Source organism: Actinia tenebrosa, unplaced genomic scaffold, assembly GCF_029948245.1.
Source record: "Actinia tenebrosa isolate PJP-AT-01 unplaced genomic scaffold, QUT_ActTen_1.0 PGA_scaffold15__27_contigs__length_11533743, whole genome shotgun sequence".
In the NCBI taxonomy this organism is placed as follows: Eukaryota; Metazoa; Cnidaria; class Anthozoa; order Actiniaria; family Actiniidae; genus Actinia; species Actinia tenebrosa.
In genome coordinates this window covers 447172-473583 of record NW_028292575.1, presented here as the reverse complement: position 1 = coordinate 473583, position 26412 = coordinate 447172, and the positions used below count along the sequence as shown (strand labels likewise).

The following is a 26412-nucleotide window of genomic DNA, read 5'->3' as shown; positions in this document are numbered from 1 at the left end:
TGTACTACCCCAACCTTGATTCCATAAACATATTATAAACTTAGGATAGCCTATTACTTTTTACTTTTAAAGATTTGCGCTAAATCACAAGTTACTGTATCAGCTGAGGAGATGCTCGCTGAGTTTACTCCTTGCTGGCGAGCGCGAAGCGTTTAAAAAACTACCTTACTTTATCGAATTTCCAGACTTTCCTTCTTTGCCCTCACTTTCAATTTTGTTTCCTCAGTGGCGCTAAGAACTTTATAAATAAATCGATGTTGAGGCTGCCGTATCCTCTTGTATCCTGAACTAGATCAAGCTGCATAAAGGTGTTCAGGGTTCGATAAAAGGTTGTTTGGTAGGATGATTTGATTCACAAGTTAACGCGTAGTTTTAATTCGATCTGTAAGTTGGCCTTGCCCTGACTTGGATCATGAGAACTGTACGGCGTACTGAAGATACGCTTGATATGGCAAAGAATAGCCACGACGGTGAAAATAGGCCAACAGTACACCAGGCTAAATCAAAGATATAAAAGTGGGTAGTCTGATAACATATACACTCATCATTTTCTTCGCACAAGACGTAAAAAGCCGAATCATTTAAGATTTCGGTCAGGTTGATTGGTGTCTTCAAGCACGATAGACAAAATTGGAAAAAAAAAAAAGCTTTGGAATGCTAGGATTGTACAACTACTAATATAGCTTTTCTATTAACGCTACGCATTTGGGTATTCCGAATTTTAGTAAAGATTACTTATAAGAATTTATCTTTTTCTTTCTTTCTCGTAGAATTTTGATGCCATGTTCTTTTCTTAGCGAGTCTTTCCGTCTTCCTTCGTGATTAGCGAACGAGACCTTCAGTCTTGTTAAATAAAAGACAAAATCTTGATAGAGTGTCTTTCTTTGTGTCCCTCTGCCTGACGACTTTCAAATTCACCGATATAACTATACCCCAACACCTTTTAAAAGCTATTGTCCTCACCTGAGAAATAGTTCTATTTATTTCTCAATAAAAGCCCAAACAACTTGGATGTTTAAATATACCAACCGAACCGGAGATTGCTTTGCTGACATCAAAAAAGGGCTTTCAAAACGACAAAGTCAGAGAGATATTGTTTATGCGATCGAAAAAGCTGTCCTTTGGAGAATCTCTTCAAAAAGTACAAATGTTGGTGATTTTTCCTCTTTTTCATGGGAGAACTCCCAGCTGATAGCAAAGTAGGATGTCAGTCTTTCCAGTGCTGATTATCTCGATTTCCCGAAAACCATACCGGCCACCTGAGCTTGCCCGGGTACTTGCAACAACAATGGCGGTTCCTTAGAACAATAGACTTTAAAAGGCGCCATTGTTTTTCGATTTTGAGATGCGTTTTCATCATGGAATTAGGCCCACAGGTTTTGAATTTGAGCTGTTTCTAATTGCATAAGGTCAAATGTTGACTATTTTAGAGAAAAGAAAGTTTGAGGCAGTTACAATAACAATCGGGGGAAACCATTCCTTTAAAACTTGTGAGTGGAAACTGATATGTTAACAAAAAAGAAAGTGTTTTCATGTCTGTGAAGTATTTCTATCATAACGCTTTGGTTTTTTAATTAACAAAGAAATTTCTTTTTCACGATAAATTAATACATTTTTACATCGACAAAAACAACATACAAACTGACTTTTAGCCAAAAAATTTGGCAAGCCGTAATTAATTTGTATATAACTATAATGTAGAATTTAAAAAATTAAATAATGATATATGTGTAAAAAGGAAAAAGGAAAAACAAATACAATAGAAAAGAAAAGAAAAATAAATTAACTTTATAAATGGCATTTTTTTAAAAGGCCCATTTTTTTGAAATTCTAAGAGGTAATCTAAGTCAGTAGCCAGTTAATAAAGCATTTTTTTGTTCTTTTGATAAATTCTTTTGCCCATATATACATTGATTCAATTAAAACGCTATAAAGTAAGACAAAGGCTCAATGGACCCGTCTAGGTTATATTCGCTAAATGTCTTTGAGTGACTCTTGACACATGTTTTAAGGGGAAAAACTTCATCACAAAAGGCATACAGAAAAGAACGGTAAACAGACCTGATAAAGTCACGGATCTAAAACAGTGTCGTATTATTTTACAAAGACAAGTGTCAAATTTGGTTTTATTTAGCTTAATTGTAGAGTTTCTCTACTTCAACCTTCACAACTAATTAAATTAATATTTTCATAAAGAAAAGAAAATAAAGATGAAATTAATATTCAACTTTACGAGTCCATCGTATCGCAGGACAATGCAATTGAAGTTAAAAGCAAGTTTGACATATTTTAACAATGTTTTGTTCAAGTTGAATTAAGGATTACAATCGTGTTGGATTTGAGGGTTTTTTTCATTAACTTTGTTTTGAAAGATCAAAAGATGAAACTTTGGTATTTCTAGACAATGTTATTTTATTTTGTCCTTTTGATCAACATAGATTAAAATTGTTTTGTGTGAAACAACGGGACGCCATATCCAAGGTCAAAATTCTTTCTCATATGATTTGCTTTTGGAAAACAAGGCCACGTGATCGTACTAAAATATCTAGGAAAACGTACTTGCGCCCGCGTTGTATTAGTCCAGTTGATTTCACCTGCATTGAACTAAACTTAACCATGAAATCTAATCATTATTTGCATTTTTGTCGGCATCTTTTACCGAGAAAAAAGACCAATTCGACTTATGGTTTATATTTTTTCCCTTTTTTCAGTTCTTCCATAGCATTTTTCTTGGGGCGAAGTCAAAACAATGGTCCAAAATAGGGACCCGATTTTATGAATTAAGGTGGTGGGTACCGGTACATACTCCCTCCCCCCTCAGAGACCTCTTCAAATGCTCGATACTGGGGGTCTGTAGTGGCAATTTCTATACACAAGTATGAATTTTAGCATACATGCAGACAGTCCATTCATTTCTGTGATTTGGCTTTTTAGTTTTCGAGATATTTGGGGACAAAATCTAAGATTTCCCTTTCAGAGGTGGTAGGTACCGGGTAACACCACCCCTCCCCCCTAAATCGGGTACCGTGAGATGACAATTGTTTTGATAAAAATATTTGTATTATTTCAATGTTTTAATTTTTCGTACCTTTTTTCCTATCATTTTACTTTATTTTCCGTTTTTTTCAGCGATTCCATTTTATCATTTTTGTTATAATTATTATTATTTCTTTAATATTTTTAGTGACAAATAAACATGTGGAATATTCCACAGGGAGCCCAAACAAAGTCAACAGGCATCACGTGACCGAGCAAATATTTATCAACATAATGGCGGTGCACATTTCCCGGGAGTTTTGAGTTTCATCAAAGTTGTTTCCAAGTTCTAGGCTTTCGTACGTGAATTGAACGTGATTTTTGCGAAATACTGTAAGTTTAAAACGAAATCTTGTGTTCAATATGTTTTATAAGTTCAGATCGTGTGATATCAGAGCTAAGCTCGCCGTCTGCAGTGTACGTGTCGTATTAAGTGCAGTAGATTCGCTTGCGGGTTAAAGATCTTCCCCCTGGATAGTTTGTCTATTATATCCTCATCATCTGATCATCTGTGTTGTAATAATTATTGGTAATAAGGTCTAATGATAATACACCATCCAGTCTACACCATCGCCCGATGAGGCTGATGAAGACTAGCAGCTTGCAGTCCAAGCAGTGCTTGTCATTGTGCGAATCGTGAGACAAATGGATAAGTATCATTTGTTACGATTCCACGATGAATAATTTTTCCATTCTACAGTTGCAGCAATGTTCACCTTGAATGAACTACCATCATTTTCTGAGCCGTGGAATTTCAGTGATGTTGTATTGAAGGTCGAAGAAGAGCATTTCCACGTTCATCGAGCTATTCTTGCTATGAATTCACCGGTCTTCAAGACCATGTTTCAGTCAGAGTTCAAAGAGTCAAGCATGGAGGAGATTCCTTTACCAGGAAAAAAGGCTGACAGGGTCTATGATTTTCTTTGCATGCTTTATCCTTTTCCTATACAGATGTCAGGTTAGTAAATAATATTGTTGGTATCTTTTGTGTAATTAAATCCACCCTTCCCATCCTACTCAGTTCCATTCATCCATCCTTTTAATCCTCTCATTGATTCATCTATGAGCCTCTGTCCACCAATACACCCATTTATTCATTTATAACTTTTGTCAATCCATCCATCCAATCAAATTCCATCCATTCATTCTTCCAATCCAATACACCCACTGACGAATATACCCACTGACCTTTTTCCAACCAGGCATCCATCCATTCATGTATACCTTGGCTGTTAATCCATCCATCCATCAGCCAATTCATCTCTCCTTTCCAATAAGACATCCATCCACCCATCTACCCACCCACCCACCTACCAAGCCATCCACCCATCCACTCATCAACCAAAATATCCATCCACCTATTCAATCCACCCAGCAACCCATCCAATCATTTATCCATCCATATATCATTTCTTTACTTGCTTGTTTTCTTAGTTATTTCTTCTTCATAAAAAGTTAAAATTACAAATATTGGATGTTTCACCATGCATTTGAATACATATTTCAGAGAACCATGATATCAAGAGTCTTCTAGAGATGGCACGCGAATATCAAGTTCATAAATTAACACAAAGTTGTGAGGAAAGGTTGTTACAGAAGCAAAGCTCTGTAGATTTAATCCTTCTTGCTCAAGAATTCTCCCTAAAGAAACTTCTTGAAAAGTGCTTGAACTCACTCAGCAGAATGCATCTACAAGAACTTAAAAGTAAGTGATTTGTCATAATTTTAAAGTTCCAGTCAAAATAGACCTTTTTAGCTTTGTATACAAATTGCCCATTCCAGATCACATGACAATCCCTTGAGAATTGTACTTTTATAATGAACATTTCCAGTGCGATTACACCAACCAGGGCCACTCGGGAAAATTTTCATACAAATTAGCCAATCATGATTGAGTATTCAAACAATGGTATCTGAGAGGAAAACTGTAGTCTCCTATGCAGTTGCTATTAGTGTCATCACCCAATGCTCAATCCCCTAAGTAGTGAGCGTTGCATGAGGACACTAATAGTAGCTGCATAGGAGACTAGGAAAACTGGAGAACCGAAAGAAAAACTCTTGAAGCACAGGAGAGAACCAACAAGCAACTCTAGTAACTCTGACACAAAGTCCAGACTCCAAACTCAGGTTTCATTGATTAGATGCAAGCACTCTCAGTGCTATGCCTGGAAGATTTCAAGTAGAATTCCTAAGTCTTAAGGAGGGTATATTCCTTTTTTATGCTAGGGGAATGTCAAACCCCCCCTCCCCCTGCCCTGGGGAAGGCATTTTTTATAGTTAGTACTTCAAATTATGGTCACTTACCATCAATAAAATTTCAGTGCCTTTTTTTTGCAAAAACCAAGCTATTTCACTCCTGAAATAATTTTATCGACATTTTTAATGCTCAGTTGGAATAAAATTGTTTTACTAGAATTCATAAACAATATCTGCAGGTTTTGCCTTTCATTTTTCATTCCACTCATATTTTTTCCATAATACTGTGTTATCTTTACTATTATCACCAGCACACCCGAAGTTCGAGGATATTGAGACAGACCACCTCGTGAGTTTGCTGACCAACAATATCCGCTGGCTCAAAGAACAGCATAACAGAGAAATCCGTCAACTGAAGGAACAGAACATTCGAGAGAAATCCCAGGCCGTGGCCAAAGTCAACGAACTGAATGAATGTTGGGGATATAATAAACTGCCGATGCGGGGCTGCGCATGTGCATCCTATACCAAGTCATGTGATATCTGTAATGCGGTGCTAGAGAAATATGTTAAAACAAAATGCGGTGAGATTATCGAGGTTTTAACGTCGGGTTCTTCGTAAAAATAACTGTTTTAATAAAGTTAGTCTAAGTAGTCCTAATATGATAGTATAAGAGTGAAGGGACACCCTAGGTCACAGGTTGAGAAGATGCACGCAGTAAAGTAGTTTGAGGTACGCCTGATCGCGAACTCAAGACACGACGCACAAAGTGAACATGCGTTGAAACTTGTCACCATATAGTCTCCTATGCAACTGCTATTTGCGTTGTCACAATGGGAGTAAGCGTTGCGTGATGACACTGCGTAGGAGAATAGTCACCAGAGTGAGTTTTCTAAGCCTGCAGTCAGTGTTATTAACGTCAGAAAACGGGCGTTTGCAGAAGAATCCATATAATTTTCTTAACTCTAGCCAGACCGTCTGTATGAAAAACAGGAAGAAAGGAAGCTGTTGAGAACTCGATATCTCGATAAAATAGCAAACTCCTCCAATGATAAATAGATAGCTAATAATACTTTAATTAGAGGAACGTTTCCTAGATTTTTAAGAGTAAAGGCTAGCAAAAAGTTTTTTTTCCATCGCTTGTTTTTTTACTATAAATGATATTATATAGATAAAATATATTGAACTCAAAGCAGAGTTTCTCAAGCTCTGATCAAAGCTGGATAGCTATTTTAATGGTCGCAAAGGAGTTCCACTTAGAAAGTGCATGCTTTTTATTAGGCTTATACTTTTTATGATTAATTAATTAAAAGGACCATACTTCCAGACATCGAGTGCTGAACCGTCGTATGGCAGCGCGAAGCATTTACGGCTGCGCCGGAGTTTTCGGCCCCGACACCGCTATCCGAAGATTTACAGACTGATCAGGAAGCTCGGCCGAAGCCTAAGGGAGAGGTTAGTCGGCCCCTAGTCCATAGATGATTAACCCCTTGCTATGACCAGCATACTCAAAATTTTGTTTGTGACGCTGATTGCTTTGAACGCATACTCACTCCTTTTCATGTGGGACCCCCGTTCATAAACTAGCGACGAACGATTGATTGGATTGATTGACGGGGATTGGGAGATGCTAGCCCTTTTGGGTAGACATATGCGGTAGTCGTAACCAGGTGTCTTGCAGGATGGATGCACAGGGAATTGAAATGGAACTATGACCAACTTGAGGAGAAGTATATTATCAAAAAAAAAAAAAAAAAAATCGATCCAATAACCAACCTAGAATTTGCAGACGCAAATTAATAAAAAATAAAAAATCCAATAATGAGTGAGCGGTAATAAATTGCAACAGTTTGCAGATGGAAAAAGGGAGGGGGAATGAGAGAGCCTCGTTTTGGATTTACTTAGCGCGCTAAAACTGAAACCGAGCTAAGCCTAGTCCAGCGTTTGATCAAAACAAACATGGCGATGAAAAGGGTTGATTTATGCAGTCGATTTAAATAATTTTTAGTCTTTTTTAACAGCAACTGTTATAGCCGAGAGGCTCTAAACCTTTTTACAATGACCAATAACGTTTTAAGGGATGTATTCGCGTTGATCGTGATGAAAATCTTGGTTTTTGAATGATTTTGATCAAGTTTGAAGTAAAAGTCGAGTGATAGGATATGGATTTAGTCGTCAATGAGTTTTGTAAGTCGTCAAAGAGTATTGTTAAAAGCTGAAAGATGAACGACAAGAGTGATGATGAGACAGAAGATGAGCCTTCTCAAGAGATCTGTGGTGATCGGAAGAAAGAACGTTCCAAAGAATCGCCCAACATCAAATCTGGGTAAATTTACGAAGCTTGCATTTTTGAGGTTCTTGCTCCTTTTCACAGAAACATATTACATTCCTCCTCAAAAGTCTCACTTATTTTTAATTCCTATTGAGTTTAGATGAATTTTTTTAGCGTTTTTGAAATTTTCTCTACTTTCTTTTAGTTTGAATTTTAGTTAAAAGCAAATTTTGCGTTTGGAGTTTGCGGGCAAATTTGATCATGTCTGGGACGACGCGTTGGCGGATGACGTAATCCATATGATTTGTCTATATTTTTTTGATATAAACTTACTAATGGTTTATCACAAATCCTGCACTCTGATTGGTGGAGCTAGTATATTCTAGTAGTGTTCTATTTGTGATAGACCACTAGTAGCAAAAAGTGCATGTTTTGAAAACCAAAGCAATGCAAAAATACCGTGAATGTTCCATTCAAAAGCAAACTTCAAAGGCTCTGTAACTCAAAAAATGCATTTGCTGTATCAGGAAACTAATTTTCTACTGCTTTATGACTTTGTAGACAAACAGACGTAGATGAATGTAAAGATGTCAAGAATGATAAGAAACCCAAGAAACCAGGTATGATGAAAGAGAATCTCAAGTTTTTGCATAAAACCCAATTTACAATTTAGGCCCCGTCCACACTATGCCGGATAAATTTGAATCCAAATTTTTATTTATTTGGTTAGGCCTAATCCGGAATAATTCTTCACCGAAAACGATTTTTTTCGAATATGGTCTCCAGAGTGGAATAATTTGAAAGCGCTGTCATGATTGTCATGGGAACATGGCGGGAAGGCTAAAAATTCACTGTGGGCTCAATTTCAGCTTCGATGCACATGCTCAGATGTGCAATGAAGCATTTTTGCCGCCTCTGATCGGACTAGTGTTGACGCGAAACATTTTCTCCGTTTTCATGTGTGGACAGAAAACTTTTTTTTTGGTTTTGGTGTGAAAGTTGCAGATTCAAATTTATCTGGCATAGTGTGGATGGGGCCTTAGGGACTGCCAAGAGGGGAGGGGGAGGGGGTCAGGAAGACTACATAAACAAATCTTTTTTTATCTTCCATTGTAGAATATTGAACAGGCATTATTTCAAATGGCAACTGCAGTGGCTTAGTCCTTACATTCTCTATAGCCCTTATTTTTTTACTGTGCAGCAGTCCTTGCAAATTTAAACTGAAACCAATGTAGGGGGGAAGGGTATGCTCGACGACAACAATTTATCATAACCTTTTATGCGTAGGAGTGTACTACACTAAGTGTACTACACTAAGTGTACTACACTAAGTGTACTACATGCGGTTTGCACGCATGGAATGTTAACATCCCCGTGAGCTGTACTGTATATAACATTGGGCAAAGTTTCAGTGTTTTTGTTTTATCAATATTTGACAGAATGGATTCAGAAAGAAGTAAAATGCATGGCACTGTACCACGGCGATAACCTTTACTACAGAGCTGTCATAGATGATGTTGTGTCTGAGGATCAAGTTGAAGTTACCTTCATTGGGTTAGTAAAAATACTTACATGTAGGAAGTTGAGTCAATATGATTGTATGAGCACTGCAAGTTTTTCATGTGCTGTACATGGCTGGTGCCATATTCAGGGTGTCATTTGTAACTTTTTTAAACTCATTGAATGTAGTTCAATAATGAGTATTAAAGTATGATACAAAAGGGATATATTTGACCAAATTTCATTTCCAATAATGTGTCCAACCTTCCACCTCTTCCCTTGTGTCTCCATAATTACTGCAGTAAATTTTCAATCTTATGCAAACTCAGTAGTTGGAATTTGTTTTTTCACTCAGCCGCCAGTCGAGAATATAGGAGGCAGCATGGTCGAGTGGTCATAGCGTCGGTCTCGCAATCCGGTGGTGCCGGGTTCGAGTCCTGCTGTGGCCACTAGCCGAGACTGTATTTGTTCCGATTCCTGATTAGTTCAGATTCAGTTTCTTGACCATGCTTGTTAATAGCCAACTGGTTTGCCTCCTTGCCAGTTGGGATTCTTAACACGCTTTATGTTCATTTAATCTTTCATTTCAGTTTAATAATTGTAGGAGGGCCACAATGGAAACTACTGGGTCACCAGTAATGTATGTCACCCTCGTTAAATAAAGTCAATTTAAAAAAAAAAAATTTAATTTTTTAAAATTTTATTTTATTTTTTTTTAGAAGGTACAAACTGATTATTTTTGATTAACAGTAGTGAAAATTAAAACAAATTTCAGGGAGCAACTCACAGCCATGAGTTCACATGATTAAAAACTGTTATAAATCTTGTCGTTTTTTCTTTGGAGAATAATAATAATGGGAGGTTCTTATATAGCGCATTTATACAACCTTTCAATGCGCTTTTCATTTATGACCAGTGGAGGACTTTACAGGCTGCATATTATGGTGCCATTAGCAGCAGTGCAGCTTACAATCATGGGTGATTTAATAATCTAATTTAATGAATTTAATAAGTGTTTTCTCTTGTTATGTTCTCTTGTATACAAACAACTGTTACTTGTATAACCTACATGTAAGCTTATGATATTTACAGGTTTGAATCAGAGGGAAAGGAACGAGTACCATTTAAACACTTAAGGAGAATACCGCAGAATATAATTCCAACTAAAAGTGTAGACGAAGACACCAACAGTACAGAAGCAATGCAGTCACTTTCAAAAGAGAGTTTCTTCACTCATTTGGAAGGTTTTGAACTGAATGAAGAAATTAGGTGTGTTGAATAATTTACATCTTTTATGACGCATTTCACAAGGAAACTCAAACTAATGGTATTTTGTAAGGGATAGCAGGGGGTGGGAGGAGAGGAAATACTTCATTTTACAGTTCCGTGCAGCTTTCAGTGACTACGAATAATAGTTCTTATACTCATTAATAATTCATGAGTAAACCATCCAATCAATGGGCTATTTTTGGGTCACATGATGTTACTTGAAACCTGGTAAAGTGCTGTGAAAGGAATGCATTCACTCTGGAGTAACTGGAACAAAATTAATTCAGTCCTAGGACTGAATTAATTTTGTTCCAGTTACTCTAAGTCGAATAATTAATGAGATGGGAAGTCACTTCAAAGCCTCCAATATTGGACTGGACGTGATTTCAAGTCCGCGCAGTTAGTTCCAGTCCTCGGCTGCGCCACGGACTGGAACTAATTGCTTAGACTTGAAATCCCGTCCAGTCCTTATTGTCGGCTTTGAAATATTACTTCCAAGCCAAGGCTGGAGTTGCCACACACGATAAACTGTAGTTTTGCTACATGTATGCACAGAAACACCAACTTCAACATGAAACTATTATTAATGGTCATTGAACTGAACTATTAATTTCAGTGTATTGTGGGTGAAACAGAAGTAGATAAGAGGATCTATTCTGTGACCATGAACTCAGTTTTTGATCCTTCGATTCACTCTAGAACAAAATATGAAGATTTTGATGATATAGATTTTGACATACCATTACAAGAAGTGAAGCAGAACAAAAGAAAAGGTAAGGCACAAGCCAGTGCATGCTTGAAACTTTTTTTCTTTTAAACTTTTTCCTTGTTTGTAGATGTGCTTTTTTTATTTTATTCTAAAAAAAATTGCACATAGATTTCCATTGATTGTCCTCTTGCATGAACATAGATGAGGTCTTAAAATGTCCAAAACTGTACAGTGAAACCATTTGCTGAGCTCTTGGTTGCACTTGAGTTTTGCATATTTTATAAGACATCATCTATGATCAATAAGAAGACAGTCAATGGGAATCAATGAGCCATTTGTTAGATTGATAATGATGATGATCCATGATGTTGATACAATGTATATGATGTTGATGATGATGATATAACCAAATACTTCAGGGCTCGATATAGAAAAACATATGGACTGCCACTTTTTTATCTTGAACAGGTAAAACACATCTTGACCTGTCACTTATTTTAAGCATGTGTCACATGAAAAAGACAAGATTTTGATTGGATGAGATTCATTTGTGAATAAGAACAATCATCATATATGAAGAAACAGTAAAAGATGATGTCCAGTAAATTTTGCCTGAAATTTTATTATCTTTATATATATTTTTATATTATTTTTATTATCTATATATTTTATTAATTTTATTTGGCAGCTCATAATTTTTTGCCTGCCAAACTTTGGCCTGACATTCGGCCAATTGCAGGCTGCTATTTTTGAGCCCTGTACTTTCATTTTCAACCCATCACTGACTGTATTGTTTTATTCAATTAATGATGTCTTACTTTATTGACAGGAGTTCTGGATATTTTAACACACAAGGGAGGCAAAGTGCTTAAGAAAAAGCAAAGAAAGAAAGCTTCAATGAACACAGATGACACTGACTTGAAAACAAATGATAGAGAGAGGGATATTGAAGATACAAAAAGAACCCTTTCAAAGGAGAGACGTGGAAGTCCAGGACAAGATGATTGCACAGATGTATGGTGTGACATGGATGGTAAGATGATTTGACATACTGTATATATACATGTATGTATAACAGGGAAAAATGTTGCCCTCTATGTAGTGAGCATGGTTTTCTTTGTAAGTGTGCTGCATGTGGTCCCCTACCTGCTCAGGCAAATGTACATGTATATCATGGTATTTGCAGCTGTATAACACTGGGAAAATTAGTTTGGAGGGGGGTGGAGTAGAGTCAACAGTTTTTGATGCCAATGGTACATGTATGATTGATATATTCTTGCTGATGAATTTATTTTGTTAACTGAAAGGATTTGATGACAAGGATATGGAGAAACCTCGTTTTAGTGAACCAGCACCTTACCCTTTTGTTCCTTTAGTGTTATCTGAACCAGGAATAGAGCCACCTATACAGGTAATAAACACTGGTCATACACCAGCACCGCTAAGAGGTATACTGTTACTTTAAGCCTGGTCCTCATTTGCGACATAAGCATAACATAATCATAAAGATCAAAAGGTACCTTTCTTCTTATGCTTGTGCTTATGCTTGTGTCACTAAATTTCCAAGTAAGGACTTACACTCTTATGCTTATGCGCTACTGAGGACCAAGCTTCATTCAGAATCATATAATATTTTATTTCATATCAGAGTAAAGAGACCTACTACTTAATGCAACAATTTCTAAGCAACTGAATTTGCAACTCACAAAATGTTGCTCAACAAGTTGTACACCTTTGTTACCTCTATTACAGCATTTAGGAAGAGGCTTTGATTAAACAGTATTTTTTGTTAGGTTCCAGCAACAATCAATTGTCGTCTTCGTGAATACCAACGTGATGGAGTCCGATTCCTCTACCGCCATTACCATGACAACAAGGGGGCTATTCTTGGAGATGACATGGGTCTGGGGAAGACTGTCCAAGTTATTGCTTTCCTGGCAGCAGTGATGGGTAAAACAGGGACAAAAATCGATGTGTTTGGAAAGTATATGAGTCAAGGGAAAAAACATGCCAATGAGAAGACAGAAGTAAAGAGATGTTTCCTTGTGGTCTCCCCAGGCTCTGTCTTGTACAACTGGCGTGATGAACTGGACACATGGGGTCACTTTAAGGTGAAGGTTTACCATGGCAACAGTAAAGAAGGTGTTCTGGAAGAGGCGATGAAGAAGAAATTGGACGTTGTCTTGACAACCTATGATACGCTTCGAATAAACCTGGTAAGAAATGTTCTTATTTTTGTAAGTAAAAGAGAGCGAATGATTATACATCATACATGTAAGTTTTGCACCTACTGTTAGTATACAATGTATTCCTAAAGGTGAATCTTTCTATACAGACAAAGTTTAACAAAGTGAGTTGGTCAGCGGTTATCATGGACGAAGTTCACAAACTCAAAGATCCAGAAGCACAGATCACTGTGGCAGCCAAGGAACTGAAGGTCAAGGCGAGGTGAGCTCAGTTTATCTGGATAATACTTATTCAAGATAATGGGAAAAGTCTATCCTTTTGTAGAGTTAGAGAGGACAAATTTGAAAGTTGTGAAGAAGAGATTCGAAGGTTGGTGCCTTTCGAGCAAGCATCTATAATGGTGTAATTAATGAGGCATAATTAATGAACAGTCCCTAAATATACTCAAACTATTGGTGGATGGCCACACAAGAAGAACTTAAATCCAAGATGTTTTCTAATAATGAAAAAGCACTTGATTTTTTGAAAAGTTTTAGCATGCGATTACTAGTTATGAGTATTAGAATAAAAATTATAGAATAAAAGCTGCAAATTTGGCGTAAAAAAATATTTGCGATCCGCACGATCCAGTCAACCGAAGTCCAGTCCATTCCACCCATGCACGGTTCTGGATTTTCCACGCACAAAAACACTCTCAAAATTCAGAATCTAGAAGCATAAATCAAATATCGTTGCTTGGGCATGTTTTTTCTATACACTAAGATTATCCTTACCCATTCAAAAGCTAAAAATTCGAGAATTTTTTTTTGCGATCCAAGATCCAATCAACTGACATCCAGTCTGATCCCTTGGCATATGGCCCCGTTTAATTTTGTCAGTGCTTAATTTTTTTTCATCCAATCATTTCCACATATATTACCTTTACTGATCTGGAATCACAAATATTCTAATTATTTTGTTGATGCGCATGCGCCCATCACTCTGACCAAGTGCGATCCAGTCCTTTTGTGACAGGCTGAATGCGAATGTTAAAATGCCAGAGTTCTTTCTTGTGCTAATCGATAAGATCGCAGGCTCTGGAAACGAGGTTTTAACTGCTGCGCATGCTCATACGTTGAACATAATCAAGATGTATCATAATAATGATAATAATAATAATAATGATAATAATAATAATAACTTTATTTAATGAGGGTGGCACTAAATAGTGTACTACACTGATAAACTTGTGGCCCTCAATATAAAACTACTAATATTTACAAATTTAAAAATATAAAATATATGATCGTGACGCCCAAGTTTCTCTTGATCAGAACCGCGGAATGAAATTGCTGACAATAAAGAATGCTGGCTCAGTATTGAATTTTATCGTAATACTTTGCTTTAATAGGTTTGGTCTAACGGGAACTCCTCTTCAAAACCGATTTGACGAATTCTGGAGTGTGCTTGACTGGGCCAACCCTGGCTGTTTAGGGTCTGCCAGAAAATTCACCAAAGAGTACAGCAAACCAATCAAAAAAGGACAGAGATATGACGTCACGAAGAGAGAGTTAGCAATTGGCAGAACAAGTACGTCACGTCACGTAATCCTCGTTTTGTATTGGATAATCGCGATCATACGTCATCAGTCATTAAACCATATAGTAAACTTTAGGTGGGTTTTTTTGGGAGAAACGTAAGCGTAACGCAACTCGAAATAAGAAGAACTGTCTTTTTGTAACGCTTTGTTGCGTGACGTAGTGTTTGTCTTTTAAGTTGGGTTCTTGATAGCAGTAATACACAATATGAATTAGTCATTGATTCACTGGTAAATATTGGCTTCACGCTATTAGTGGAAAGATTTGGTCCTTTTCCACAGAGAGATGTAACCTAAAACAGCACTAGAAATAATATACCAAAAAGTTACCTCTTTCGGTATCTCATTTACTAACTCAAAGATATTCGTTTAAACCTCTCTATTCAGTATCCAGGAACTTTCAAGCCAAACTTGGTCAGTGGTTTCTGCGCCGAACTAAGGACTTGATATCAGATCAGTTACCACAGAAAGGTACTACTATTTTGTCCAATCACATTTCTTTGTTGGCGCTTATCTTAAAATCTATAACAGTGTAGAACATTTTTGTTGTGGTTAGGAGAAAGGTGTGATGCTGTCGTGCCGTGCCTTGCGGTTTCCGAACTTTTTGATTGGACAAGCAACAATCGTGCGCCCTGATTGGTTCAAAGGATGTCGTCCATCCGTACCGTGACCGTGCTGTGTGCGTTAATTTTTTTAAATTCGTACGAAATCTATTGTAACTGCATGCGTAACATTACCGAGAGGTCACTCGCAAATTTATCAATATCTCTTGTAAACAATTTATAAATCAATTTTATTGAGGTTTTTTTATTTTTATTGTTACCAGACGAGAGAGTTGTGTTTTGCAACCTGACCCAATTTCAAGAAGACGTTTACGTCACTCTTCTTCAATCCCCCGACGTCCAGCTTATTACCAAGAAAGACAACCCGTGCGATTGTGGAAGTGGTTTGACAAGAGGGCATTGCTGTTACACGGTACTGTATTGTAGTACTGCATATCGCTATCCAGTCATGAAAAACAAGCCATAAAATCTTTGTAGAATTGCTTTTCGTTTTGGAGCTGGATGTCGTTTTCCCATACAATTGACGCCAAATTTAAGTTGACCTCCTTTCTCCTAACCATCATCCCTACCCCCCCCCCCCCCACACACACACACACACACTCATTTTGACCTCCTCCTCTCCATCGCCTTCTACATATCCCACTAATTCATGATTTGAAAGGTTTCATCTTCTGCAACAACCTTTTAAAAATGTGTCTCTCTTGAATTTTTGTAGAGTGATGAAAATGGTGAGTCATTGCGTTCTGTACTCATGAGATACTTACAGCTGATGCTGAAAGCAGCCAATCACACAGCGTTACTGATGCCGCAAGTGAAACAGACTGAAGACCAAAGAACCAAAGTATGTTAATGACAGTACATAAAGTAGTGTACGAATAAATATATATTAGTGGGTGATTAAGAAAGTAAATGAATGGATGGAGGGAGGGAAGGAGGGAGGGAGGGAGGGAGGGAGGGGTGGAGGGAGGGAGGGGCGGAGGGATGAATGGATGGATGAATGAATGAATGAATTAGCCAATGATTACAGACGAATTTGAAATGAGACGGAGATAATTACTCAGAGAGAAAAACAGAAAAGAAAGAAAAAGAGAAAGAAAGAAAGAGGAATGAGGGAAATTAAAATAAAATAGATGTAAGTAGAAGAACGAATAAGAGCAATGATGGGACTTGGCTAAATCTTTTTCCAGGCCAAAGCCATATGTGACAAGGTGTTCTCTCTCCATCCTGAGTATGCTGAAGCAATGGCTGCACCCTCATTCCAGACCCTCTCGGACCCTTCGTACTGCGGCAAAATGAAAGTCCTGGACAAACTGTTGCGCATGTTCGAGAAAGAGAAGAGTAAAGTGCTACTGTTCTCTCAGTCTACTCAGGTAATGGCTATTCATAGATGAATGAATGGAATGGAAAGATGGAGGGAGGGAGGGAGGGAGGGAGGTAGGAAAGGATCGATGGATGGATGGAGGGAGGGATGGATGAATGGATGGATGGGTGGATGGAGGGAGGGAGGGAGGAATGGAGGGAGGGCGGTAGGAAAGGATGGATGGATTGATGGAGGGAGGGATGGAGGGAGGGAGGGAGGGTGGGAGGGATGAATGGAGGGAGGGGTGGATGGAGGGAGGGATGGGTGGATGGATGGAGGGAAGGATGGATTGATGGATGGATGGATGGATGGGTGGAGGGAGGATTGGATGGATGGATGGAGTGAGGGATTGACGTATGAGTTTCCTTTTCTTAACTGACATTGATATTCACTCATATCTTTCTATCTTATTTTCATAGTTGCTTGACATCCTCGAGGAGTATCTGATCGGTCGAGGCATGATCTACTCGCGTCTTGACGGGAAAACTAAGACAAGTCTTCGTCCAGTGATCGTCAGAGATTTTAATAACAACACCGAAATCTTCGTTTGCCTTGTGTCAACTAAAGCAGGTGCGCTGGGGCTGAACTTTACAGGTGCCAATGTGGTGATAATATTCGATCCAACATGGAACCCTGCTAATGACCTACAAGCCCAAGACAGGTAATATTAATGTGAGGAAGGTTATGATGATGATCATTGATTGATATTAACAGATATAAAGTCACGATGATGACTATAACAATGGCGATGATTGTAATGATGACGATAGTGATAATAATGATGATTAATTGCCTTTGATTGTGATGATATTTATGATGATCGTGTCGAAAGAAGCAAATATAACAATATTGTCTCTCGTTTTCTCACTGGACTCTGAAGATGACTTCCGCTCAGGTTGTCGAAACGTCAGTCACCACCAACGACAGCCTTTCTCAAGACTACACTCACCCGGACGATCACATTTCACAACAAACTTTAACGCATGGGTTCAAACCATTTACTCTTAATTTTGATTCTATTGCTGCGTTTCAACGAACACTTGTTTTTCAATGATATAGTATATATAAAATGTTAACTGTTTTCCAGAGCGTATCGTATCGGTCAGCGAAGAGATGTTCAAGTATTTCGACTAATAACGTCTGGAACAATCGAGGAAATGATCTACTTACGTCAAGTCTACAAACAGGTACGAAAAGGGAAGATTCATCGGCGGGAAAATTGGCATTCCCTTAGAACCAATGAACGCGCGCACTGCTTTGATTTGCAGGCCACTTAAGTATCACAGTATTGAGCGTTTACAGCGCTTCTCAATAACACAGCGTGAAATCGTACAATTTGCCATCGTGACGAAGTAGGTGTTTGTGGACGTCAATCAATGCGTTTCCATGACATTCAACATTTGAGTTGTCGAACAATTCTGGAAAACACTATAATTGGCGCCCACCAAAACTCTAATGTCTTGAAATTTTTTTCACGATTTCGCGTGTGATTGAGAAGCGCTGTAAAGCCTGCGGTTGAAGTTCACAGAGAAGAATCGTTTTATAGTAAATATGGGAAGGAAAAATCCGGTCATTATCCGAGGTCACTTACGTTTATTTAAGGGTGATCGTTTTACAGGAAATATGGAAAGTAAATTTCTGTCACTATCGGTGGTAGTGTGCGCTTAGTAAAGGGTCACCCTGGTCCGCTTAAAGAGGTGTTCGCTATATATAGGTTCGTCTTAGAGGAAATATGGAAAGAAAATTTCGGTCACTATCGGTGGTAGTGTAAGCTTAATAAAGGGTCTCCCCGGTCCGCTTAAAGAGGTGTTCGCTCGATAGAGGGTCGTTTTACATCAGATAATAAGAATCACGATGCTTCATTTTTACTGTAGCAAATGGCCAACATAGCTGTGAGAGGAACAAGTGAGCGGCGATATTTCATAGGAGTAGAGGGAGAGAAAGACTTAAAGGGAGAGTTGTTTGGTATGGAGAATCTCTTCTCTTACCGCGCTGAGGGTGTCAGCCTTGCACATGATATCATCCAGAGGACTGATAAACTAGAAGCTGGGCTGAGGGTTGAGAAATATAATATTATTGCCAAGGAGAACAATGAAGACGAAGAGACAAACAGGGTAAGAATAGTTTTATTGACAATAAAATCTTGATGCGCTTTCAGCCTACGAAATCTGGCCAAATTTGACAGACCAAAAATAACCTTTTTTGAGGATTGCGCAATCCTCCTTTCTCGACTCGAACCTTACTTCCCCAAAAGGAGGGAGAGACGGTACAGAATCTGACAAGAAATCTTTATCACCGACCTTTTCCATCTCGCCCAACAATCGCCGCACCTAATCCACCTAATCCACTGTTTTTCCATTTAAGACCACGTTTCATTTCCTAGAGTATTATTTCTTTGTTTAACGGTTAAACATGAGAAGACACATGAATATGGATACAACTGAAACAAAGCATCTTATTCTCAAGAGAATGACACGTGGTCTGAAATTGGCAAAACATTACGCCCAAGTGGATTTGGTCCGATCTAACTTATTTGCTGTATAATGCTTTATTTCTCGTTGCAGAACGAAGACAATAAGGCAAATGCCAATACTAGTGAAGATGAAGATGATTATGATTATGATTTGGAAGAAATGGCTTCGCAGTATTTTGAGGATGAAAACGAAACACAGCAACATGACAACGAAGAGGCTTCCACCAGTGGAATAAATGTAAAAGACAATGGCGGGAAGAAACGGACGCGCTTGTCAGACGAAGAGCCAATCACGGATAGTGTGCAGTCATCTAGTAATATGTCATTGGAGAATGACAAGAATGTGAAAGAAAAGAAGATGAACAAGAAAAAGAAAAAGAAAAAGAGAAAGATGGTTGGTGCTCCTCGAGCGAAAGATCAGAGACAAAGAAGACTACGAAAATATGTTTCTGAATTCTTCTCTTGTTCGGAGAGTTCGGGTAGCGAGAAAAGCGAATGTGGGGATAGCGTTTCATCAGGAGACGGAAATAGAATGGACGTGGAAACGCAAGTAGGCAGGCAATCAGGAAGACAGGAAGGAAAAGAAAGTGATAGTGAAGTTGATGTCGTAGAAACGGATAAAGATGTGACGATCATCGGACAGACAGACCGAAATACAGACATACGAGGATATAGACGAACTGACAAACACGAAGACACAGTCAAACTCAGGCAGACAGGCAAAGAAAAGACGCGGAAACAGAAAACCAAGCTTGGACAGACAGACAATAAAAAAGACAAGATGTCAGACATTGACAGTGAAGAGGAGAGTAGGAAGTCCGCTTTCCTCGACTCGAGACAGCGATTTACAAGAATTAGACAGAAACAACTGGAAACTCGACTAAACAAAAATGTCAGTGATAAAGAAGGAAATGAAAAAGAGATGGAAGGAAGCGTAAGGATAGGAGCTAGTAAAACGATGAAGGCGCGACCAGATTCGCGTAAATCAGCTATCAACGAGAATGACCTCAAAAATTATCGACAGAAGCACACCAATGAGACGGATAGTCATAGCCACGAAGAGTTTAGTGGTAACCAAGAAGGCTGTCACGGCAACGAGGGATATTTAAGTATGTCATGTGATGAATCCAACCAATCAGATCACGAAGAAGAACCTTTGTTGCCTTCAACGAGAATCGTGTCCCGAGGAGCGAGGAAAAGGGCAAGGATAGAGAGTCGTTTGAGGTAAGAAGTATTTATAGAAAAAATATTTATTAGAAAATACACTCTTAACTAACTCTTTTAACCGTTTTGATTCCACTATAATGTTTTCTACAACCAGATGTAAGGGCCAGTGATGAACAACTGAATAGCTCAAGTTGGTGTTATCAATCAATAGCATTGTAATGATAATTTGCCAACCATTATCACAATAGTTCTTGCCAAGTTAAATTGTTTCATCAGTGAATCCACCTTTGGTTGGCATAGTAATAACAGTAGATAACATCACAGAAACTAGCGATGTACAATACTTCTTATCGTATATTTAAATGTCTGAGCCGCCATTTTGCATGATAATGGCCGAACCATAGAAATATGTTTATATATTTGTGATTTGCAGGGGGAAGAGATCATTGGCTGAAAGCTTAAACAATGAAGACCAAGGGATGGACAACAAAGACAACAAAGTAGAAGAGATACTGAGTGAGTTTGAATTCCTTCAATCAGAACAGAAACATATCTCTCGTAGCAAAATACTCCAGGGGAGATAGTGGTGGTAACCTAAAATTCATATTTCCATTTTATCTCATTTTAAATATACAAAAAATCGAGTTTTAGAGAAACACTACATTTTTGTGTCGAAGTTACCACAAACGCCGCAATTGCAACAAAATGATCTCTTGATGATTTATATCAATGAACGGTTCTTGTGGATTTGGAGGAAACCTGCGCTAAGACAACGCAACCCCCCCCCCCCCCCACTTCCACAGGTATGGGACTTTTTCCGCGTCCTTAAGAGGGGAGAGAGGGCTGGGTTTTTTTCGTTCCCAGGACTTAAAATAACGGCCGGATATCGGAAAATATCCGCCAAGCATTGGAATTTATCCGGTCAAATCTTTGCATTGCGGGTCATTTTGACCAGTAACGTATAATTCATAAACGAGGTATGAACGAGCTAAAACTAATTTGATCAGCCATCATGACCGGTGTCTTACCAACCATTATTTTAATTCCTGGTTCCTTTCTTTTTGATTACGAATCTTGAAAATGGCCAAACATGACTATTTATGTCTACAGGTAAGTGCGGAGTCAGATACACCCATGCCAATCGATCCGTGGTGCGAACAAGTAAAGCTGAGTCCCACATGTCAAAGAGAGCCATAGAAGATGTCTTTGAACTGCGACAGTTTTCACAGCAACCGGCCAATTGTTTTGCTGCGTTTGAGGTCAGTATTTGTGACAAACAACATTAGGATCGATCTAATTGTCATTCTCACCGGCTATAACTTAGACTATAACTACCCAAGTGCGGCTATCTCTCTCTATTTCTTTGTCTGTCGCTGTTTCTTTCTCTTGCTCTGCTTTCATACCTCTCTTTCAACTTCATCGAATAAGAAATAGTCACTGATGCTCAGCGCATGCGTATATCCAGTAATAGATGTACACGGGAGGTTACCTTTATCCCTTATGAAAGAAGCGAAAGAGTAGCACAAAACGTAAACTAGTCTTTTATCATCATGTAAGATTAACCAGATAAAGCAAATGCTTGAGACTATTTCTTTTAGTACAAATCAGTCTTACTCTTCGCAGAGCAGCGCACCAATGACCTGGCCTCGGCCCAAGTTTTGCCAAGATCTGTATAGAGGTTTTGCACCATCACGTGACGGCAGCCATGCTAAATGGCATTAACGATACAAACGTTTTACATGAGAAAGAATTCAATTCCCGAGAGCAAAGGGAATTTATTGTTCTACCATCTAGCCACAGGTAACCCAAGCTGTATTATGGGCGCCGACACATGATGGTTCAAAGCCTCTATTAGCATTATAAACTTAACTAGTGCGCCTAAACCACCTTTTTCTCCAATGATTCATTTTGTTGTAGGCGAGTGAAGAGAGTGATGACGTAGCTGAGTTCACAACCTGTCAATCAAAATCAAAATCCAAGAAACAAAACACAAAGAAACCCAGCACACACTCAAGAACAGATCAAGAAACGCATTCTTCCGCAGCAAGGTTTGTAGGTTTACTTTTTTCCTGTTCATTTTTTAACCCAATTCCACTTCCGATGCGAAGGAAAGTTTTTATCAAATTCGTCGCGCATTGCCTTGTGGGCTTATTTTTAAGGCGCGAAATTACGTCATCGTATTTGTTGAATAGCCATTACTTGTCTTCCATTGATTCCGGTAAAAAATAAAATAACATTTTTATTCAATAATTTAAAATATCTAAACCTGAATCGGGCCGAATCAAACTCAATTAAATTCGAATTATCAGTACGCCGATATTTTCTTTGCTTGGACAAAAGATTTCATAATTTTCATGTTAGTAGGTTCTAAACTTTTTAAATTTTGTTACGTACTTTTTTTTTCTTGTACGCACTTTTTAAATTACCAGTAGCATTTTCACAAAGTGTCTCTTGATTCAACGAATCCAATAAGAATTCAAAACTCAAGTTCATTTTTACGGAGGGAGAAAAAACCGAAGAACCAGGATAATTGAAAACCCTCGAAGTACAGAAGAGAAATAAAAATTAGGATTCTATTTGCATATGAAGAGTTTTGTTGTCGCTGTAATGTCGGTAATTACTTCAATTGCCTTTCGCAAACACGGAAGCAAAAATTAGTCGTTATACAAACTAGCAAACTCAAAAAGGAACCAACTAAAAATTTGTGAAGAAAATCTCAAGAAGAGAAAATTTCTTTCCCGCAAGGCAGGTTTCATAGCCACTGAAGAATCAAAGATTCTGATCGACAGCGTGTTATAACTTCAGGTCAAAAGCTGCCTCATCTTCGAAAAAACCAATCGATGGAACAACGGAAGTAATCGATGGCGCAACGGTCATCATCGGAGGGACCCCTCGTGGGATACGACGGAACCAGTTTAGTGAAATGAGCCGATGTTTTGGTTTTGCCTCTGAGGTTGATTTTGCTGTAAACTTGGTAAAGGAAACCCCTGACAGTCTTAGAGAATCATTAAAAGCATTTTATATCAAGAGTAATCCTGATCTTATTGGTTTGAAATACTTTGCTGAAGAAAATATTGTTGAAAAAGCAACGACGTCTAAAAGAGAAAAGAGAGCAAAGATGACGACTGCGAGGGCAAGTGAAAGTAAAGGGAGAGAGTCTACTAAGACAAGGAACAATGATACTAGTGGTAAAACTGCGAAAGGTAGGAAGGTAGTGAAAGAGAAGGCGAAGATGGCGTCTGTTGGAAAAGGAAGGAGACGAAGGAGAAGAGGAGTTGTATTTGATGATGATGACAATGATGATGATGATAGAAGTGGTAGTGGTGGTGGTGGCGGTGGTGATGATGACGAAGAAGATGGGGATGGTGATGATTATTCACATAAGGAAAACAAAAAGCGAAAATCCATGAGAAGAAAGCAAAAGAAAATACCTTGTATCAAAGATGATGATGATGATAATGATGAAAGTGCCGATAATAATGATGATGGTGGTTGTAGTGGTAATGACGATGGTGGTTGTAGTGGTAATGATGATGGTGATGGTGGTGGTGAGTACAAGCTCAGAAAGGACAAAGTGCGAGAATCTACAGAAAGAAATAAAAAAATACTAGATATTTCGGTAGATAATGATGATGGAAGTGACAGCGGGAAAGATAACTACAACGCTCAGAAAAATACCCTTTCCACCAAAAAGAGGAATCAAAGAAAAGTGCCTCGTGTTACAGATGATGATGATGATGGTTATGACCGAGAATGCGATGATAATCAAATTTATAACAATGAAAATAAAGATGACGATAATAACCCAAAATATATTAAAGATGTAAACTTGCAGGAGGTCACCGCTGATAATATGAATCCAGGAAAACGACACTTTCTTCGGCAGACTTCAAATTCAGTCCAAGTAATGCAGCAATCCCAGTATTTCGCTTCGTCTTCCTTGTCCATTCTTGATGAATTTCTTGGTCCCACACGTAAACAGGAATCAGCAAACGCTGAAACAACTTCTGTTGGTCTTCCTGTGTTATCGACTCAATGGCAACAAGAAGCGAATGCACAAAGCCAGTTTAGAAGCACTCAAAAGTCTTCAGAAGGCAAGCATAACGTGGAGGGAAGCAAAGATCATCATCTAAAGCGGTCTATTCTGGACGATTTTATTTAAGTACAGTCAAACCTCTTATTAGACATTTCTGAGTTATAGAAATGCGTTAAATTATTGGGCTGTTTTGGCGGACGCTTTATTAGTCAAAACAAATGTGTCGTAGTAGATAATTTCAACTAAAAAACACCGACGCAGTCCAAACTAGTTCCAAAACTTGGCTTTATTAGTCAGTTGACATCTTATGCATCGACTGAAACAAAAGAAATATGAAAATTAACACAACAATTACTGTCGTTCTACTCTGGCCGTGAACACTCGAGTTTGTCAACCAATCAGATTACGAATCGAAAACGATAGAATTCGAATTACGTGTCGAAAGTCTATAAAAGCTATTCAAGGAGATGAAATGATGGGGAAAAAAAAAAAAAAATGAATCAAAATAAAGTTTATTTACACAAATAAAAGGTAAAGTAAAATAAACTCTAGTGTTTCACAGTTTAGAGTAGAACGACGGTAAGGTTTCCTATTACTTTTTTACTATCAGCAAGCGAATCTCTGCCCCATGGTAAACTCGTTAATACCCCCCTTTAAATCCTAGTCAGTTGCACTCTTGAGATAAATGCTTGAGGAAAAAACTGGCTGGAGTTGAGATTGCAGTGCTTTGTGGAACTTTTTTAGTCATCTTAAGGTGGTGTCTAATTCGTCCTCTTAAACTTCCCACAATGCACTGCAATGCCCACTCGACCCAGTTTTTCTCGGCCTCGGAATGGCTAATTAAGCAGGTTATCATGAGAGTAGATGCATATGACGGGACAAAAATAAGGTGTCCGTATAAAACAGGTGTCCGTATTAAAAAGGTGTCCGTATCAAACAGGTATTTGTAAAGCGAAATTTGACTGTAGGACTTATTTTACGAAGAAATTCAATTAAATAATATATGAATGAAATTTCAAAATCAAGAGGAATATTATTTATTTTTAACAACTGGAATTGAATTAAAATGTTTTAAAATACCATGGTAGTGTTAGTTAGTGTTGTATCGTATATCAAGTATCGTGATAATGCATTCATACGTAATCTTTAATGATAATTTAAATACATATAATTTTAAAAAATGAAATAAAATAAAAATATTTAAATCTAAGTAAAAAAAATAAAAACAAATTAATATAAAATAACAATGAAGATATATGACTATGCTGTGTAAATGAAGTAAACAAAAAATAAGGTAAAGTCAACTAAAAAGAAATTGCGTTTTTAAAAATTAATTTTTTTTCGTTTTGTTTTCAATATATATATATATATATGTTTTTCATTATTTTCATCAAATTTACCCTTTGGTGCAATGCGCGCCTATGCTACGTGCCGATCACCATGTGTTTCACAATGCTGAATGCACGTTTCAATTTCGCATCTGTTGCCATAGCAGCTCTGATACTCACTCATTTGTTGGTCTACTTGAAACATGCGCAACTGCGGCAATACCTTTCAAAAAGGCACATCGACCGAGCAAGCGTCAGAGTTATCGGAGTCCTGCTAGTACCTGGCGGTGTATTTCACTTGGAGAAATTTTCCTACTTACTTATTCTTAAAGGTAAATAACTTGTTAGATCACGTTTTGTCATTCAATACGACCGCTGAACGCCAACTCTGCTTCCCGGGTTTGAATGAATGCAAAACCGCAGAGGAATCATTAGATAATGTTTTGTTTATAGGTAAAAATATTTGCTTTCTTTTACATAGTTTAAAATACGAATAGAAATAATAGCCATATTTATTAACTCATGGCAAAATACCTTAAAATATGGTCATAATTCATGGTAAAATAAGGTCGTCTAGTTATTTAAGCTTCTTTTGAACTCGGACATAGCCAAGAGCATTGCTCAATTCTATGGATACGAAAAATAAGGTATTATATTTTTTATGCTTTTATTAAGATACTAATCTAGGTTTTCCATCGCGGTTTTGGCTTTATTTCTTTACCATTTTTTAAAATTTATC

The 26412-nt window shown here is 37.9% G+C and overlaps 2 protein-coding genes across 3 annotated transcripts; both read left to right on the top strand.

The window, feature by feature from the left end:
• The first annotated feature begins 3211 nt into the window (after nucleotides 1–3211).
• On the top strand, nucleotides 3212–6909 carry LOC116288874 (BTB and MATH domain-containing protein 36). The gene is made up of 4 exons (XM_031695739.2): nucleotides 3212–3369; nucleotides 3737–3994; nucleotides 4544–4741; nucleotides 5544–6909. Exons 2-4 carry the CDS (start codon nucleotides 3745–3747, stop codon nucleotides 5852–5854), a joined length of 759 nt encoding a protein of 252 aa, XP_031551599.1. The 5' UTR covers nucleotides 3212–3369; nucleotides 3737–3744; the 3' UTR covers nucleotides 5855–6909.
• Nucleotides 6910–7181: 272 nt separating this feature from the next.
• Nucleotides 7182–25425, top strand: LOC116288851 (uncharacterized). 2 transcript variants are annotated; one of them, XM_031695699.2, is made up of 22 exons: nucleotides 7182–7559; nucleotides 8067–8125; nucleotides 8945–9059; nucleotides 10098–10274; nucleotides 10974–11047; nucleotides 11813–12016; nucleotides 12291–12394; nucleotides 12777–13199; nucleotides 13319–13431; nucleotides 14561–14739; nucleotides 15134–15217; nucleotides 15573–15721; nucleotides 16025–16150; nucleotides 16497–16679; nucleotides 17089–17330; nucleotides 17757–17856; nucleotides 18544–18783; nucleotides 19234–20366; nucleotides 20743–20825; nucleotides 21420–21568; nucleotides 22227–22357; nucleotides 23115–25425. In XM_031695699.2, the coding sequence occupies exons 1-22, from the start codon at nucleotides 7456–7458 to the stop codon at nucleotides 24469–24471; spliced, it is 5529 nt and encodes a 1842-aa protein (XP_031551559.2). In that variant the 5' UTR covers nucleotides 7182–7455; the 3' UTR covers nucleotides 24472–25425. The 2 variants fall into 2 exon arrangements, with proteins under 2 accessions (XP_031551559.2, XP_031551560.2); XM_031695700.2 differs by lacking the exon at nucleotides 16497–16679.
• Nucleotides 25426–26412: the final 987 nt, after the last annotated feature.